Raw genomic sequence first — 17,180 nt, 5'->3', positions numbered from 1 at the left:
TAGGCATCTACACAGGACAGAAGACAACAGACTTCAAAGCAGCAGGTTTTCTGCATTATACTTTAAGTATTTGTAATTGGGCTATTTGACACTATCTCCAACCCCCTGGTATGCTGACCAAAGCAGTTTGGACAGGTTCAAGGGGCAGAGGAGAAGACAAAGAACTTAGCAGGATTTCACAGAGGGCTTGTCTCCACAAACATAGTTTGTGGCAAGCTGGGGTGTGATTCTACCCCTCACTAGACCCCACTGTGTCGGTAAAAAGAACAGGAGAACTTGTGGCACCTTAGAGACTAACAAGTGCCACAAGTACTGCTGTTCTTTTTGCGGATACAGACTAACACGGCTGCTACTCTGAAACCTGTCCTTACTGTGTCTGTGTGGACCCTATTTATGCATATTAACAGTTTGTTAATGCACTTTGATCTAGTCCTGTTTCAAAGAGGATTAGATTAAAACACATTAATGAACTGTTAATGTGCATCAGCAGGGTCCAAATGGAGGTAGGTCATAGAGAATTTAGAAGACAGACAGAAAAACCAATGACACAGAGCCATATGCACCTCTACCCCGATATAACGCGACCTGATATAACACGAATTAGGATATAACACCGTAAAGCAGCGCTCTGGGGGACAGGGCTGTGCGCTCCAGCGGATCAGCGCATCAGCGTGTCTGGCTCTGATACGCTGCTCTGAGCGGTGTGTTAAGGGTGCTGGTCCAGGGCCAAGCGGTTGGATAAGGGGCAGAGGGTCTCAGGGGGTGGTCAGGGAGCAGGGAGGGTTGGATTGTTCGGAGGTTCTGGGGGCATTGGATGGGGTGTGGGAGTCCCGAGGGGCCTGTCAGGGGGCGGGGGTGTGGATAGGGAGGAGGGTCGGGGCAGTCGGGGGACAGGGAGCAGGGAGGTTGGGGTACTGGGGGTGATTAGGGGGTCTCTGGAGGGGGTGGTCGGGGACAAGGAGCAGGGGGGCTTAGATAGGGAGTGGCGTCTTGGGAGGGGTGGTTAGGGCAGGGGGTCTCTGGAGGGGGTAGTCAGGGGACAAGGAGCGGGGGGGTTGGATGGGTTGAGAGGTCAGTCAGGGTGGGAAGTGACTATTAATAACGGAAATGCTTGAGGCCAAAGCAAGTTCGATATAATGCGGTTTCACCTATAATGCAGTAAGATTTTTTGGCTCCTGAGGACCGCATTATATCGGGGTAGAGGTGTGTTTCCTTTTGTAGGAGAAAGATACTGGAAGGGAAAACCTAATTGTTCATGTAGACAAAGCCAGAGACAAGCCCTGAGCAGTCACAGTTGGTACACAGGGTGCTGTAGCCCTGGTACCCAGTGTGAGACTGGGAGTATCGCAAGGTTTCACCCTGAGAGAGGTAAAGGGGCAGGGCCTATCACCTGTGTTGGTACCCACAGAGAGCTAGCCCAGGACCGTGACAAAGGGAATACATTTGTCTACGTCACAAAGCGGGGCAGTGAGCATAAAATCCATTAACAATTGTGGCGGTGCTCACATACTACAGTGATCAGGACCATATAAGTACCTAGATAGACAAGTACAATAGCACGGATTTCTATGAACAGTAATGAGAAAGATTTAGTGTTAATATATGCCTCTCTCTTAATTCCTAGTTTTTATTGCATACTTCCCGTTTTGTCTTTCTGTATAGGCATCCATTTATAGCTTGCTGCAATGTAAAATCTCCTCCAGCCTGACTCTACCTTCTCCTATAGTAGAAACTCTCCACAAATTCCTACAGAAGATGTCACCTGTAGAAACCATTCACCATAGAAGTATGACTTAAATATGATAAGTACTATATCCAACAATTTCTGTATATATATTCATAATGCACACAGGAATATTATAAAAGGAGAAAGTAAACTTGGGATTCTCCAGCCTTAGGGGCCTAGTTCTGCTGCCACTGAAAACAACAGATTTGCCATTTTCTTCATTGCAAGAGGACTGAGTCCTTAAATGCAGATTAGGACTAGGCATATATAGAATAGGAGGAATAGACACCTGGAATTAATGTAATCTGCTACCTTAATATCGTTAATTTAATAAAAGGGACTGAGACATCCTTTGGAGTATGCATGTGTAATGGGTCCCCGAGGGAACTTTCTGAATCAAAAGATGTCTCTTCGATATTTTAGCTGGCAGCTAGGACCATGAAGCAACACTGTGATTCCTCTCACTGTTCACCACAAAACATCCTGTAATTTAATAATATGTATTCTCTGGGAAAATGCATATTATAAAGCAATTTAACATGTTTCTACTCTGAAATGTGACCATGGACTTGTCTACACAAGAAAGTCCCACCACTTTACCTTAAGGTATGATTTTAAACTGATTTAGTTAAGTAAGTACAAGAGGTTGGGAGGATACTATTATTTTAGGTTTAAACCAGGCTTATTTTGGTTTAGGTTAATTTGATTGGGAACAGGCTTAGACTAAACCAAAATAAGCCACTTCTAAACTGAATGTCCATACAGGGATTTGCACCAGGTCAACTAAATTGGTTAAAAACGGATTTAAGTCAAACAGGTGCCATTTCTACATTTAGACAAGGCCACTGTCAAAAGAGAAAGGAAGGCTTGTCCTGTGGTTAAGGCCTAAGCAAATCTGAATTCAGGTCCCAACTCTGTCACAAATTCTGTGTGTAACTCTGATCAAGTAACTTATTCTCTCTGGGCCTTAGTTAACCACCTATCAGGATAATAATCCTCCCTTTGTCCAACTTCTCTATTTATACTGTAAACTTCTTGGGGCAAGGACTGTCTTTTACTATGCCAGTCTTGGTTAGGGATGTAATTAACGCTGCACGTCTTTCACAGAGGTTATGGAAGTCATGAATTCAGTGACTTTTTGGGACCTCTGTGACTTCTGCAGCAGCCAATGTGGCTGACCCCAGGGTCGGCCGAGCAGCTGGGATGGCCCTGGGGCCAGAAGCACTGGCTGCTGCTTGGGCAGCTCCAGGCACTGGCCTGGAGCTACAGCGGGGCCTTGGGACGCACCCCCTGGAGCTGCAGCAGGGCCCCAGGCGGCCCCCCTGGAGCCTCCCTCCAGAGCAGCAGCAGCGGCGGCGCCCCAGAGGGTCCCCCTCCCTGAAGCACCTGGGAGTCCACCAGAGCACCTAAGATTTAGTCGGGGTATTTATAGTACAGGTCACGGGCCGTGAATTTTTATTTATTGCCTGCGATCTGTCCATGACTTTTACTAAAATACCCGTGACTAAACCATAGCCTTAGCCATAATACAAATAACAGGATCAGTATAGGGCTTGTCTACACAGGAAAATTATACTGGAATAAGGTAGAGTGTGACTGTAAAGCAGAATAGCTATTCCCTTTTTCCAAAACTATTCTGGAATAATTCCATGTGTGGACAAGGCCTTACTCAACAGGTCTGCTCCTGTTGTGTATTCAGAGTCATATCTGCAGACTCTCATAACAAAATCATGCTTTTTACGCCTGTTAATACTGCACAGCCAACGCAGATATGGAAGAATGAGAGAAATTATGTTCCTTCTGAATTGAGCTGAAAATTGAAGATGAAATCAGGTTGAGCCTCACTAACATATGTCCCCAGCTGGAAAAATTGTGCAAGGAGAAGCAGGCATATCCATGCCATTAAGAAGACTCCTGGTCTGCAAGTTATTTTATATTTTATTTACAATATTTGATTCTTTTCTAATTAGTAGATAATACGGTTGGGTCTTTACTTACACAGCACAGAAATTCAGATTTTACACTAAAAAAATTGAATACATAATATAGTTTTCAAAGTTGGAAAACTATTTTTTAACTCAAGTAATAACACTTTTTAGCAATTTTGTTACATTACTGTATTGCTTATAGTTCACTTTTAAACAAAATTGTGTTCTCCCTAGCTGAATGCCACATTTTGCTCTCAACATTTTTTTTAAAGTGTAATTTTACTAAAATTATTTGATTTCAAAGATCTTGAAGCATTTCTTTGAGTGCATATTGCTAGGGCTTTCTATCATTCCAATTGTTTACATTAAAATGAAAAGGAAACATGTACATTGTTTATTTACTGTATTAGAGTTTATATGTATGTGATAATTAAAATTAATAATTTTCCTCAAGAAGTGTTAATAGTGGGCCACAGTGCCTATTGCAGCTGCACAGGTGGGCCTCAGGGGAAAAAGTTTGGGAACCCCCGCGATAAAGGTCTATAAAATCATGAATAGTGTGGAAAAAATAAATAGAGAAGTGTTATTTACCCTTTCACACAATACAAAACCAGGGATCACCTGATGAAATTAATAGACAACAGGTATAATACAAACCAGAGGAAGTACTCTTGCATACAATGCACAACGAACTTATGCAACTCATTGCCATGGGATGTTGTGATAGCCAAAAGTATAGCTGGGTTCAAAAAAGAACAGGATAACTTCCGGGAGGAAAGGTCCATCAATGCTATTAGCCAAAATGGTCAGAACAGAACCCTATGGTTGGGGTGAAACCAAATCTCTGACTACCAGAAACTGGGAGTGGAAGACGGGTGGAGCATTCCAAAATTGCCCTGCTCTGTACTTTCCCCCTGAAGCTCTGGTATGGGCCATTGTTGGAGACAACTACTGGGTAAGATGGACTGTGGTGTGGCCCAGTATGCCAGTTCGTACATGCTCTTATGTTCTTACCCAGAATATCATTTAGCCCACTTGTTAGATGCATTTGGAGTATAATGTCCAGTTTTAGTCACCATAGTTGAAGACAGACACAATTAAGCTGTAGAAAGTTCAGCAGAGGACAAATACAATGCTAACTGAAATGGATGGAATTACATTTTAGATGCAGCACTAAAACAGCTATAGTTAAAGTTTTGTCAGTTTGTATGGATATTAGGAAACTAACAAAATCTGGGATTTAGTCTTGAGAGAGGATGATTTAAAATTAAATGACATGTCTGAAGTATTTAAAGGTAGCTAAAAGATGTTACAAAAGTAAGCTTGATATACCTGAGGTGGTTGGGAAAACTAAAGAGGGAATAAGAATTTAAAGAAGCGTTATATTATAGGAAGTTAATAGACTAAATAAATTTAGTCAACTAGCTCTCAGGAATTTAAGCAAAAGTTGGATGGCCATATAAATTTTAAGGAGTCCGGAATAGTGGTCATTTTTATATTTGGGAATAACCTACTACCCTTTCTGGGGGTAAAAGAGGAAACCTTTTTAGCTGTTCAGGTTCCCCTCCTCTCACCCCATATTAGCGATAGGTTTGGAGAGGAGGTTTCTCTGCATAGGGGTGTAACACTGTCCAGAGTGGCTCACAGCTGTGAGTGCCAATCTCCATTCAGACTGTCAGAAAACAAGGCAGATACTTCGAACTGGTGGTATATTCTATCATTAGATTTCACCAAGCCAGTAACAAATCTGCACTCCTGGACAACTATATTAGTCTTACCCTGGAACCACAGACAGTACCCTTAAGCTCTCCAGCCCCTACTTTACCACCCAAACAAACTGGACTTTGTGATGAAAGGTTATTAAAACCAAAATTCACCACACATTAGGTTACTCCCGATCGCTAGGGGCCAGTCACTTATCCCAGGTCAATGGATACTCTTGATCTCACCAAAGACAATGCTGTAGCCAATTTCTCTAGTAAACTAACCAAAGATTTATTAGCTAAGAAAAAGAAATGAGTTATTGAGAAGTTATAGAAGGTAAAATACATTACAGGTGAGTCTAAGTTTATAGTGCAAATGATAGCAGAGATGTAGTATCTGCTAGTTTTCTGTGTCTCAGGTATACCTCTGTCCAATCGCTCAGGATTCCCCCTGTCAGAACCTATCACTTCAGAGATACAGAATCACTCCCAGGGTTTATTTTTATAGGTGTTTTCCCTGGAAAGCAGTTTGTCAAGTGTTCCCATCACAGCAGGGGTCTGCAAATATCCCATACTTTGAAGTTAGCATGCTTCTTCTTTTGCAGCTCCAAGCCTCCAGTCCCATTAGATGGGCAATTAAATTACAGATACATACATAATGCATTTAGTTACAGCAATCCAGACAATCTTTCACTAGTTTTCATGAAGTTTTTGCACTTTAACTAAATTCTCATCCTAATACTAATGCACCTGTGATCTAGGATTATCTAATTATAGGGATACATAATGTAACAACATGTAATCTCATAGCAGACAACAGAATACAGATAGGTGAAGACAATGCCATTAACGTTCCCTAGTTTTCATGAATTTAGAGTAAACGTAATTACCGGGACACATGCCATGTAAATATAATGTGATAACATCCCCCTTTGTTCTACTCCAACAAGTGAATTGGTTCATGCATATTAATACACTTACCATTTCTTTGAAATTCACACACACGTGAAATGACCTATGGCTCCAAACTGAGCTAGTCTATCAGCATCATGGGTGGAGGAGGGGTATCAATCAAAAATAACTTAAATTATTTTGGAAATTTACTTTGGATTGATATGGTGGGGTTGTCATTAAGTCATTTTGGAAATTAAAGACCTATAGTCTGCTTCTGATTCTATACTTTTAAGTACCTAGAAAAAACAGCTGAGTGACAGGTACTGTAGCACAAGAGATAATATGACTGACACTTTAAACATCATGAACTAGTCTGCCTTTGATTTACAAGTTGTAATCAAATAGAAATAACTTTCTGTATTGTAACACACACAATACACAAACTGCAGGCAACTATCTTAGAATCAAATGTTTTACATTCCAAGATATTTATAATTACTGTTCCTAAATGCTTTCATTATTGTCTTTAAGCAATATTTTAAAAGGTGAGCTACATTAAAACAACCTGATGGCTAGATTCTGTCATGCTTACTCATGTGGAGTAATACCTTATTCCTTCAGTAGTCCTTGCTGAAGAGTAAGTCACTACTCTATCTGAAAAAAAGAAAAGGAGGACTTGTGGCACCTTAGAGACTAACAAATTTATTTGAGCATAAGCTTTTGTGAGCTACAGCTCACTTCATCGGATGCATTCAGTGGAAAAATCCGATGAAGCGAGCTATAGCTCACGAAAGCTTATGCTCAAATAAATTTGTTAGTCTCTAAGGTGCCACAAGTCCTCCTTTTCTTTTTGCAGATACAGACTAACACGGCTGCTACTCTATCTGAGTTAGGGTGGAAGAATCTGGCTTTAAGGAAAAAGTCATCTGTCTTCCATACAAGCTAATTTTTCAGGCAACCCATAATATTGATTATGGCTGAACTGGATCTTAAAGTGTTTGTCTTTCTTTATTAAACAAAGAGAACATTATTTACTGTAAATTAACATGTACTATATTTTATTACACATTCACCAGCTTGCTTGTTTAGGATATGATGAAACAATTCTTATTCATTACACAATTGTAAGATAGGTAAACATGGCCACATAGTCGTCTTTCCCATATTTTGATTATAGGGATAACAACTGTATGAAAAGCTTGTGTTCAGAAAAATTCCACCCAAAATATCAATTTTCTTTTACAAAGAAAGATACCCTTCATAGTAGCAAACCATTTCTATGGCCCCAAATCTGCAAAGGCTTGCACGTATGCTTAACTTTAAGCATGCAAATAGCCCCAATCAGTGGGATGCTTTGTGTACTTAAAGTTAAGCATATATGTAGTCTTTGCAGTATTGGGGTCTATGTTTCCACAGCAGAGACATGCACAACTAGGAAAAAGAGAAATGGAAGTAAATAATTAAGAAAGCTAACTATCAGAAATACTTGACTGTAGTCATAAATTGTATTACAATTATTTCCTCATTCTCTCTAAGGAAGTCACTGTGTTCTCCTGTGAGCATATAATTTGGAATGGTCTGTAAATTACCATAAAGACTAAATAGCAGGATGTAATAATTTATGCAAGAGAGCTCTTTAGAAACTATTTAGTTAAGTCCTACAGAAGTCAATAGGGCTACTCATGTGTTTATAATTAAGTATACTGGATTAGGGCCTTAGAACTAGGTATCTGATGCTTTCATGTTGTTATGAAACATGCTTTCATGTTAGTATTTCACTAAACAATCTCTCAGTTTAGTGAAATACTATGGTTGAAATCTTGGCTGCCCCCTCCCCCTCTGAAACTAAAGTGAATTTTACCATTGACTTCAATGGGAGCAAGATATCATCCTTTGAGTTTTAAAATGTTTAATGCGTTCATTTTTTCAACACGTAAAATTTTGAAATTAATAGCCAAATGATGCAGCGTATTTCAAACGATATATAACAAAACCTTTTGCTGAACATTAAATATATAAATCAAATCATTCTCTTTAAAGTGACTTTTCAGCTTCTGACCTCTACACTGCATATTGAGATTTTTGTTTTTTAAGTCAGTATTGTTAGTCCAAACACCAATTTCAAGCATGGGGTAAGATGCAGAGAAGACTATTGTATTAGCCTAGATTTTTTTACTATGTACTATTTGGTTAACATTATGTTTCGATAGGAAAAAGAAGAAGAAAAGGGGATGCCAATTTGTGAGAGATACCTTTTATGTTTGGGTGTAAAATAATCATGAGAGTAAACAAGATAAAATGAAATATGGGAGAGCCATTGCCATGACACAGTCAATGCTGCGTTCTGTTTCACACTTCAAGCGGAAATTCATCTTCTTTGTTTTGTATGAAAACCACAGTGTATCTGCTCAAAATTTTCAACACGATCTTTGAGTAAAGCTTGAATTTTCAGAGGAGTTTCAAGAAAATTGGTTACTTAGTTTCCAAATTATTATCAATTAAGAACTGTCCCAAAAAATGTTTACTAAGTCTCATCATTTTTCAGGCCCCTCTAGCTTGAAGTCTACAAACCACAGAAAGTAAAAATATGTATGCAATGACACTTTAGTGGGCTCTCTAGGGTTATGTAATTATTTTGTTAATTAACAAAAGAAAAAGAAAATTAGTGTTTGTTGTCGCAACTGGATTCTTATGCAACACAGATAGCCAACTGTGAAGTAGGGCTGGTTTGAAGGCCAAGACCTCTAAGGAAAAGTTCAGCTGGTTCAGGAGTGAAGCTAAAGTGTTTTCAGTGGGTTCAGAAGTAAAGCTCCTGAACTGGCTAAACAGTTTTATGGAGAACATCATCTTTAACAAAGCACTACCTAGTGTGTAGACTAGAGCAGTGCTACTCAAAGTGATGGTCTGTGGACCGGTGCCGGTCTGCGTGCACATTGGAAAAAAAAATTGCCGGTCCCCCACATCAGATAGCTTGAGAAGCACTGGACTAGTGTATCCTGTTTTTTGTGAAACCATTTAGCTGGCTCAGCACAGAAGCTCCTAGTCTTTGTGAAAATACCCTCAACTCCTACTTTGACGAATAGGGTCTTTGTGAAAGAGCCCAACTGGCTGGGAAGCAGATCCCATTCTTTGTGAAAGGAGCCACTGTTGTGTCACAGATCCCTTCTTAATTAGCAATATACATTATAATTGATTTCTTAAGCACCATTTTTAGCTAATGGAAATCATGGAAAAAAGTTACCAACATGAAAAATTCACAAAGGAAAAGTTTCAGTTTTACAAAGGAAAGAGAAATGTTTCATAGATAGCAAAGGAAAATGAACAGTTTGTTTCATAAAACTTTGACCATCTCTACTTTTGAATGCTTTATATGGGCAATACATTACTAGTTACTGTCACATGCCTCTAGTAAAAAGTTTTCCACAGTATGCATCCGATGAAGTGAGCTGTAGCTCACGAAAGCTTATGCTCAAATAAATTGGTTACTCTCTAAGGTGCCACAAGTACTCCTTTTCTTTTTGCGAATACAGACTAACATGGCTGTTACTCTGAAACATGCCCCTAGTAATGTGCTTTCCCTACAAAACTGGAGCTTAAAACAGTAGAGAAGAGGATTTTTTAGCCTAGTAGCATTTGTGCGGCGTTGCAGAGGAAGATCTTCAACAAGACAGAGACTAATTTCATAAAGAAAAGGATCTTTGTGAAAGTGCCTCTTCATGAAAATGGAACTCCTGAGCTGGCTGGGCAGTTTCATGAATATCTTGTTTTTCATAAATGTGCCCAGCTGCCTCAGAGCAGTGCTGGCCTGTGCACTTTTACAAAGATCTTGTTCTTTTGCGAAACTAGGCACTAGTGTGTTGGCAACCTTTATTTTAACACCTGCCCCCCCAAACTGGGAAATGAATTGTGCAAAAAATATGACTTAAGGTTGCATATATAACATACCTATAATACAAAAAAACAAGGAAATGAAAAAGGAATATAACAATATCAGTGGTTTGAGTATTGGCCTGCTAAATCCAGGGTTGCAAGTTCAATCCTTGAGGGGGCCATTTAGGGATCTGGGGCAAAAATTGGGGATTGGGCCTGCTTTGAGCAGGGGGTTGGACTAGATGACCTCCTGAGGTCCCTTCCAACCTTGATATTCTATGATTCTAATATCTGCCTTCTACTCCTTCACAAAGAGATCACATTACCACTAAAAAACATACACCACACAACCTTAATTTTGCCCCAGTCAATACCAACCAGCCTTTCCCCAAATCACTCAGCAGCATAAAACAGACCCAATCTTCCTCACACTAATCACTCCGCATTGCTCTTGAAAACCAAACTGGCTCATGCTTGGGGAAGGGCAGCTGGGACCGGAGTCTGGCATCTGGATAATGGGGAAGAGCTGGGGCTGTGGTGTGCTGCAGGGCGGGTGGGTCTAGCGAGGCTGGAGGAACAGAAAGCGTCCCAAGGCGCGTAGTGGCTGACACCTCAACTTTTAATTCCCTTGCTGGTGGGTTGCAGAGCTCCTGCGACCCTCCCGAGCCCTTTCGTCTGCAGTTCTCATGGCAGGAACGCCAGGCGGGCAGAGCAGGGCGCTGGGGGGCCCCTTTTCCCAGGGTCCTCGGGCACAGGACCCACTGGCCCAGTGGCTAATGCGCCACTGTGTGGTACGTGTATTATAGCTGGAGCCAGCTGAACACGCACCCAGCCTAGTGCGCTGTGGGCGCCGCGGTTACTGTGGGACACGCTATTTCAATAAAATTAAAGGCGGACTAGTGGCACCTTAGAGACTAACCAATTTATTTGAGCATAAGTTTTCGTGAGCTACAGTTCACTTCATCGGACCGAATGCATCCAGTGAAGTGAGCTGTCGCTCCCAAAAGCTTATGCTCAAATGCATTGGTTAGTCTCTAAGGTGCCACAAGTACTCCTTTTCTTTTTGCGAATACAGACTAACACGGCTGCTACTCTGAAACCTGCTATTTCAAAACGGACCGTCGCCCCGGGGTGCAGGGCTGGGGCTGGCCGGCCCCTCAGGGACACGCTGACGAAAGGCGCTCGGCATCACTTGTGATCCCCCGCGAGCCCGCCTGGGGCGCGCCCGCAAAGCACCTGAGGGGACGGTCTCCCGCCGCCGGCAGCGACGAGGGGGCAGCACCTCTCCGCGGGTAGGTTCGCAGCCCCGCTCTCCCCGCCCCCGGGCCGTGCGTGCGGAAGTGGGCCCGACGCGGCGGCGCCGCCGCCCGGGATTGTGGGAGCGGGAGGGGACCGACGGGGAAGGTTTCCGGCGCTTTCCCGCAGACGTGTCCGGCCGCGGCCCCGCGGAGCCAGCCGCTGTCCCGGCCCGTCCTTTCGCTGCTGCCGCCCTCGCCGCCTCAGCGCGGGCCGGCGGCGCCATGTCCGGGACCAGCAGCCCCGAGGCCGTGAAGAAGCTGCTGGAAAACACGCAGGGAGACCTGCGGGGCCTGAGCCTGGAGTGTCGGAAGAAATTCCCCCCCGTCAAGGAGGTGAGGGGCTGGGGGCGCCCCCTCCTCAGGCCCTGGGCCAGAAGGGGGTGGGGCAGCGTCCCGTCTCACCCCCTGCCCAGGGAGCCCCCTCAGCTAGGCCGGCTCCTGGGAGGGGCAGAGGGGCCCGGGCTGCGGTGTGCGTGAGTGCGTGGTGGGTGTGCTGAGCCCGCCAGTGCTGGGCCGGTGCCGGGTGCGGGCCGGTAACCCGGGTTGTGTTGCTGACAGCTTGGGTCTGTCTTTGCTCCGGTTTATAAACCGTCGGGAAGCTCTGGTGCTTCGAGTTGGATTTGGAACTTTTTAAGCCTAGTCTCTGCCCAGAGGTGGGTGTTTGGGGGGGGAGGGCTGGAGTTTCGTTCAGACTAGTTCAGCAGCTGAGCTCACGTAGTGTGTTGAAAAATGCTGCTTGTCGCCCCCCCCGCCCCACCAAAAAAGTCTTATGGACTTTTCATAATCAGTTCAGGTGAGGGTTGAAATATGAAATTTAGCAGGGAGATAACCCTTAGAAAGGAGAAATGACTGAATGATTTGATGAAATTTGCCTGAAGCTTGCCTGAGTTATGAGGCTTTGCACATTTTGCACATATATTGTAAATATTTAACAATAGCAGTATTTTTAACAGGAGTCACCTATGGTAAAAGAAAGGGAAGGTAGGCTGCATTAGGTGTATATTGCTAATTTAGGCCCTGGTACTGTGGGGGCAGATCCCTCTGCTTCCATGTCACCCCATTGACTTTCATGCGGCTTCATATATGTACAGGGTTCCAAATTCGCAGATCTAGTTGTGACGCTGAGGTGTTATCTGTGGAGTGGATGTGTACATCTCCCCAGTGAAGTTTGTCTCCAAATTCAGTGTAGTTTGTTCAGAACCACTGAAATCTTTGTCAGCAGGTAAAGTTATCCATGATGCCAGGCGCACACTAAGAGAATCAGAGCTCTTCATGAACTCTTTCTTTGGGCATGTGCTTTACGTATCAACAAGTTGTTTTCATTTCAGGTGAAGGACCTTATTTTCTTAAAAAAAAAAAAAAAAAAGCTTTGTTTTTTATTCATGAAATTTCTACTTTAAGATAATAAATTTGGTTCCATTCTGAAATCAAAATTAAGGTTGCAAATGCAATCTTAGACATCGTCAACTTCAAAATCATGCTTGTCCGAATTTTTTACCTCTTTTCTTAACGTGTCAAGATTACTATAGCTGAAAGAGAGAGGATTTTCCTTTTTTTATTATTTTATGCATTTAACAATATTTTGTGTGTAGTTAGTTTTTCCTTATTTCACCTTGGTAGTCTGTCACTTCCCATTTTTTGTGGGTTTTTCATACACGAACAAGAGGAGGAAAAACACACTTAAAACCGTAAAAAGGATTGTAAAACCACAAAAACTGAAAGGTTGTGTTACCTGAAACAGCTAATTTCTTTTGACTACATTGACAGTGTCTCTTTAACTGTGCTTCATTTTGCATATGTAGTAATGATGTAGTCTCTAATCACATGATTATATATCTCAGATAATACCATGTCATAACAATTTTTCATTCTCATTGTAAAGTGCTTAGTGCAGGGGTTCTCAAACTTCATTGCACTTTGACTCCCTTCTGACAGTAAAAATTACTACAGGACCCCAGAAGGGGGACCGAAGCCTGAGCCTGCCCAAGCCCTGCTACCCTGGGGTGGAGGGGCAAAGCCAAAGCCCCACTGCCCCAGGCTGGGGGGCCAAAGCCGAAGCCCAAAGGCTTCAGCCCCAGGCAGGGGGCCTGTAACCTTAGCCCTGCTGCCAAGGGCTGAAGCCCTCGGGCTTGGGCTTTGGCCCTGGCTCCCAGCAAGTCTAAGCCAGCCCAGGCGACCCAATTAAAATGCAGTCGCAACCCACTTTGGGGTCTCGACCCATAGTTTGAGAACCTCTGGTTTAGTGAATGAAGCAGAGCTAATTGTTAAACATTTTGTCTGAAAATTAATCTATTTGTCTGACTTAGAGTAATACCCCAACATATAACATGTTGCATGGGAATCTAGGTTGCAGACATTTTTTTATGATATACTGTTTTACTTGAGAAATAATATGTGATCATATATGTTTGCATTGTTGTTGTAGTTACTTCACCTTGAATGGTATCTTAGAATATGTATATGCAGCGTCGTCCCAGGATGTTACAGAGACAAGGTGGGCGAGGTAATATGTTTTATTGGACCAACTTCCGTTGATGAGAGACACAAGCTTTCAAACCACACAGAGCTCTTCTTCAGGCCAACTTCTCTCTCACCAACATAAGTTAGCTCCAGTAAAAGATTGTACGTATATCACCCGCCTGTGTCTCTTAGGTTATGTTTTAACTACTTAGGGATTATATTTAGTTGTGACGCTATGGGTATGTATACACTGCAATTAAAAACCCGCGGCTGGCTTGTCGCTTGTGTCAGGTCACTCGGGCTAAGGGGCTGTTTAATTGCAGTGTAGATGTCTGGGCGTGGGCTGTGGCCCAAGTTCTGGGACTCTCCCACCTCACAGGTTCTAGAGCCTGGGCTTCAACCTGAGCCCAAACATCTGCATTGAAGTTAAACAGCTCCTTACCTCAAGCTCCAAGCCCCATGAGCCCAGTCAACTGGTACGGGCCAGCCATGGATTTTTAATTGCAGTGTAGACATTACCCTATGAGAAGGTTTCCCAGACCTGAAGAAGAGCTCTGTGTAGCTCAAAAGCTTGTCTTTTTCACCAACAGAAGTTGGTCCAATAAAAAATATTACCCCAGAGAATCATTGTGTTTGCTAATCTGTGAGGTTGAGAAACCTTGGAATTGCTTCAATTATGAATAGCTGTGGCATGAGGAGGAGAGAAATCATGAAGCACACTCTTCATCTCCCCCCTCACCCCCACCCCCAAATCTTAGATGCTTTTTCACAGCATATGTAAGAGCATGTATCCTGAAGCTCCAACAGTTCGGCCAGCATCATTATCCTTTATTCTAGGCTTATACGTTTTTGTAGACCAATAGAGGTGTACCTGGTGATTTACTAGGTGATGTCACTTACAGTGACATTTGATTCTGGGCGAAATGGGTTGTACAAAAAAACAAACAATCAATCAAAAATTCTAATGCCTTGAGCATACAATGCTGGCAATATTTTGGGTATAGTTAATGTGCTATACTTAACCTTTCTGTAATTCAGGTGTTCTCAAACTTCATTGCACCACGGCCCCCTTCTGGCAACAAAAATTACTACATGACCCCAGGAGCAGGGACCAAAGCCTGAGCTTGCCCGAGCCCTAGTGCCCCAGGGCTTCAGCCCCAGGCACCAGGGTCTGTAACCTAAGCCCCGCCACCCAGGGCTGAAGCACTTGGGCTTTGGCTCTGAGCAGTGGGGCTTGGGCTTTGGCTTCAGCCCTGGGCCCCAGCAAGTCTAATGCCAACCCTGGAGACCCCATTAAAATGGGGTTGCAACCCACTTTTGGATCCTGACCCACAGTTTGGTAACCGCTGCTGTAACTGAATGGAAAAAAACATCAATTTGCTATTGAAGTTGACATTCAGACTGTACCTTGTGTTTTTTTTCATTTTTGGCTGTGTCATGTAATGGTTTACAAGTCTTATTTGTATCTCTATAGATTTACACTATTACACAGAGGTGTTTTGAAAAAGAAAAATATATTCTGAGGCCGAAGAATGATGTGATGATCATAAAGTTGTGAAATGCCTCATCAGTTTTTATTGGCAAAGTTAATTACACTGATGCAGAATTTACTCCAGTTTACTACAGAATTCTATTTCTGTACTATAGGTCTATATACAATATATATGTTTATCATTTGCTATAATTATTATTTTGTTTTTAACATATTAGGCTTGGTAGTCTTTGTCCTTTTTTGGCAGGAAGTAAATACTTAACTTCTAAATTTGGATTGAACTGCATGGTATTAATAACCCAAAACACAACTAACCACTATTTGAACCTATAGGTGTTGCAGTGCTAATGCTGGGTGTTAGTGCAAAATGAACTGATAATGTTATTTGTAATTATTTAATCAGAGCGAATGATCTGGCAGCAAATAATTTGGCAGGTGTGCTACCAATACTATAGAGTTAATATTAAACAACATGCTTATTTGGATTTGGCAATTACCACATTTTTAGCTATTAGGGAATTGGAATTAGGAATATTGTTTTATCCTGGTGTTTAAAATAGTTATTGGATTAATTTGTGTGACCACTGACTTTCTAAGTATTAGAAGAAATATAAGTTAAAGAAATATAAGTTAAGCAACTTCAGCTACACAAATAACGTAGGTGAAATCGACATACTTCAATCGACTTACCGTGGTGAGTTAACTGCTGCCTCTCCCCCATCAACTCTCCCTGCGCCTCTCGCTCTGCTGGAGTACAGGAGTCGACAGGAGAGTGCTCAGGGGTCGATTTATCACGTGTAGTCTAGTTTGACTCATCTAGACGTGATAAATCAATCCCCACTGGATCCATTGCTGCCCGCTGATCTGGCGGGTAGTGAAGACATACCCTTATTGAATTTCATCCTATTTTGTCCACATCATTTTGAATATGAATCCTATCCTCCAAAGCACTTTCAACCTCTCTTAGCTTGGTATCATCCACAAACTCTCTATACAATTATCTAAATAATTTATGAAGATATCGAACAGAACCAGATCTAGGACTGATCCCTGAGAGACCCCACTAAATATGCCCTTCCAGCTTAACTGTGAACCACTTATAACTACTTTCTGGGAATGGTTTTCCAGTCAGCTATGCACCCACCTTACAATATCTCCATCTAGGCTACATTTCCCTAGTTTGTTTGAGACATTTATGTGAGACAGTACCAAAAGCCTTACTAAAGTCAAGATATCACATCTTCTGCTTCCCTGATAGCCACAAGGCTTGTTACCCTGTCAAAGACAGCTATTATGTTGGTTTGACACCATTTGTTTTTGACATTTTGACAATTTGCTGTTACTTGTCACCTTATTTCTAGGTGTTTGCAAATTGATTGCTTAATTATTTACTCCATAATGAGTGAAAGTAAAAAGGTTCTATTGGTATCTCCTGTATTTTAGGGTGACTTCTGCTGAAATAACTTGGAACAGCAGACATTAGGGACTAAGTCATTGTTCAAATACTCTTTCTTTTCTTTGCTTTCTTTGTCTTGTTCCAGACTGTCCCTTAACATAAGTTAGAGAAAAGGAGTACTTGTGGCACCTTAGAGACTAACAGATTTATTTGAGCATAAGCTTTCGTGAGCTAGAGCTCACTTCATCGGATGCATTCAGTGGAGAGACATGGTGAGCGAGGTAATCTTTTATTTGACCAACTTCTATTGGTGAAAGAGACAAGCTTTTGAGCTACACAGAGCTCTTCTTTCCAGACCTGAATTAACATAAGCTACCATTCTTGAATAGTAGTACTTTCCCAGTTGAGTCAGC

General features: G+C 42.2%; 1 protein-coding gene across 4 annotated transcripts in view; it reads left to right on the top strand.

Moving 5' to 3' along the window:
• Nucleotides 1–11,458: 11,458 nt before the first annotated feature.
• MON2 (MON2 homolog, regulator of endosome-to-Golgi trafficking) overlaps nt 11,459–17,180 on the top strand; it is a 156,180-nt gene continuing 150,458 nt past the window's right edge. For 2 of the 4 annotated variants that reach the window (XR_014709113.1, XM_084610419.1), the window contains exon 1: nt 11,459–11,752. Coding sequence is in view for 3 of the 4 variants with exons in the window: in XM_084610419.1 (XP_084466545.1) it covers nt 11,642–11,752 (111 nt within the window). In the remaining variant the exon portion in view is untranslated. The remainder of the gene's footprint in view (nt 11,753–17,180) is intronic. The other 2 variants (XM_084610417.1, XM_084610418.1) reach the window with 2 other exon arrangements.

The sequence above is a fragment of the Lepidochelys olivacea genome, assembly GCF_965140295.1.
Source record: "Lepidochelys olivacea isolate rLepOli2 genome assembly, chromosome: 1".
In the NCBI taxonomy this organism is placed as follows: Eukaryota; Metazoa; Chordata; order Testudines; family Cheloniidae; genus Lepidochelys; species Lepidochelys olivacea.
Note: the sequence above shows the minus strand (reverse complement) of the source record. Positions and strands in the feature narration are given on the sequence as shown.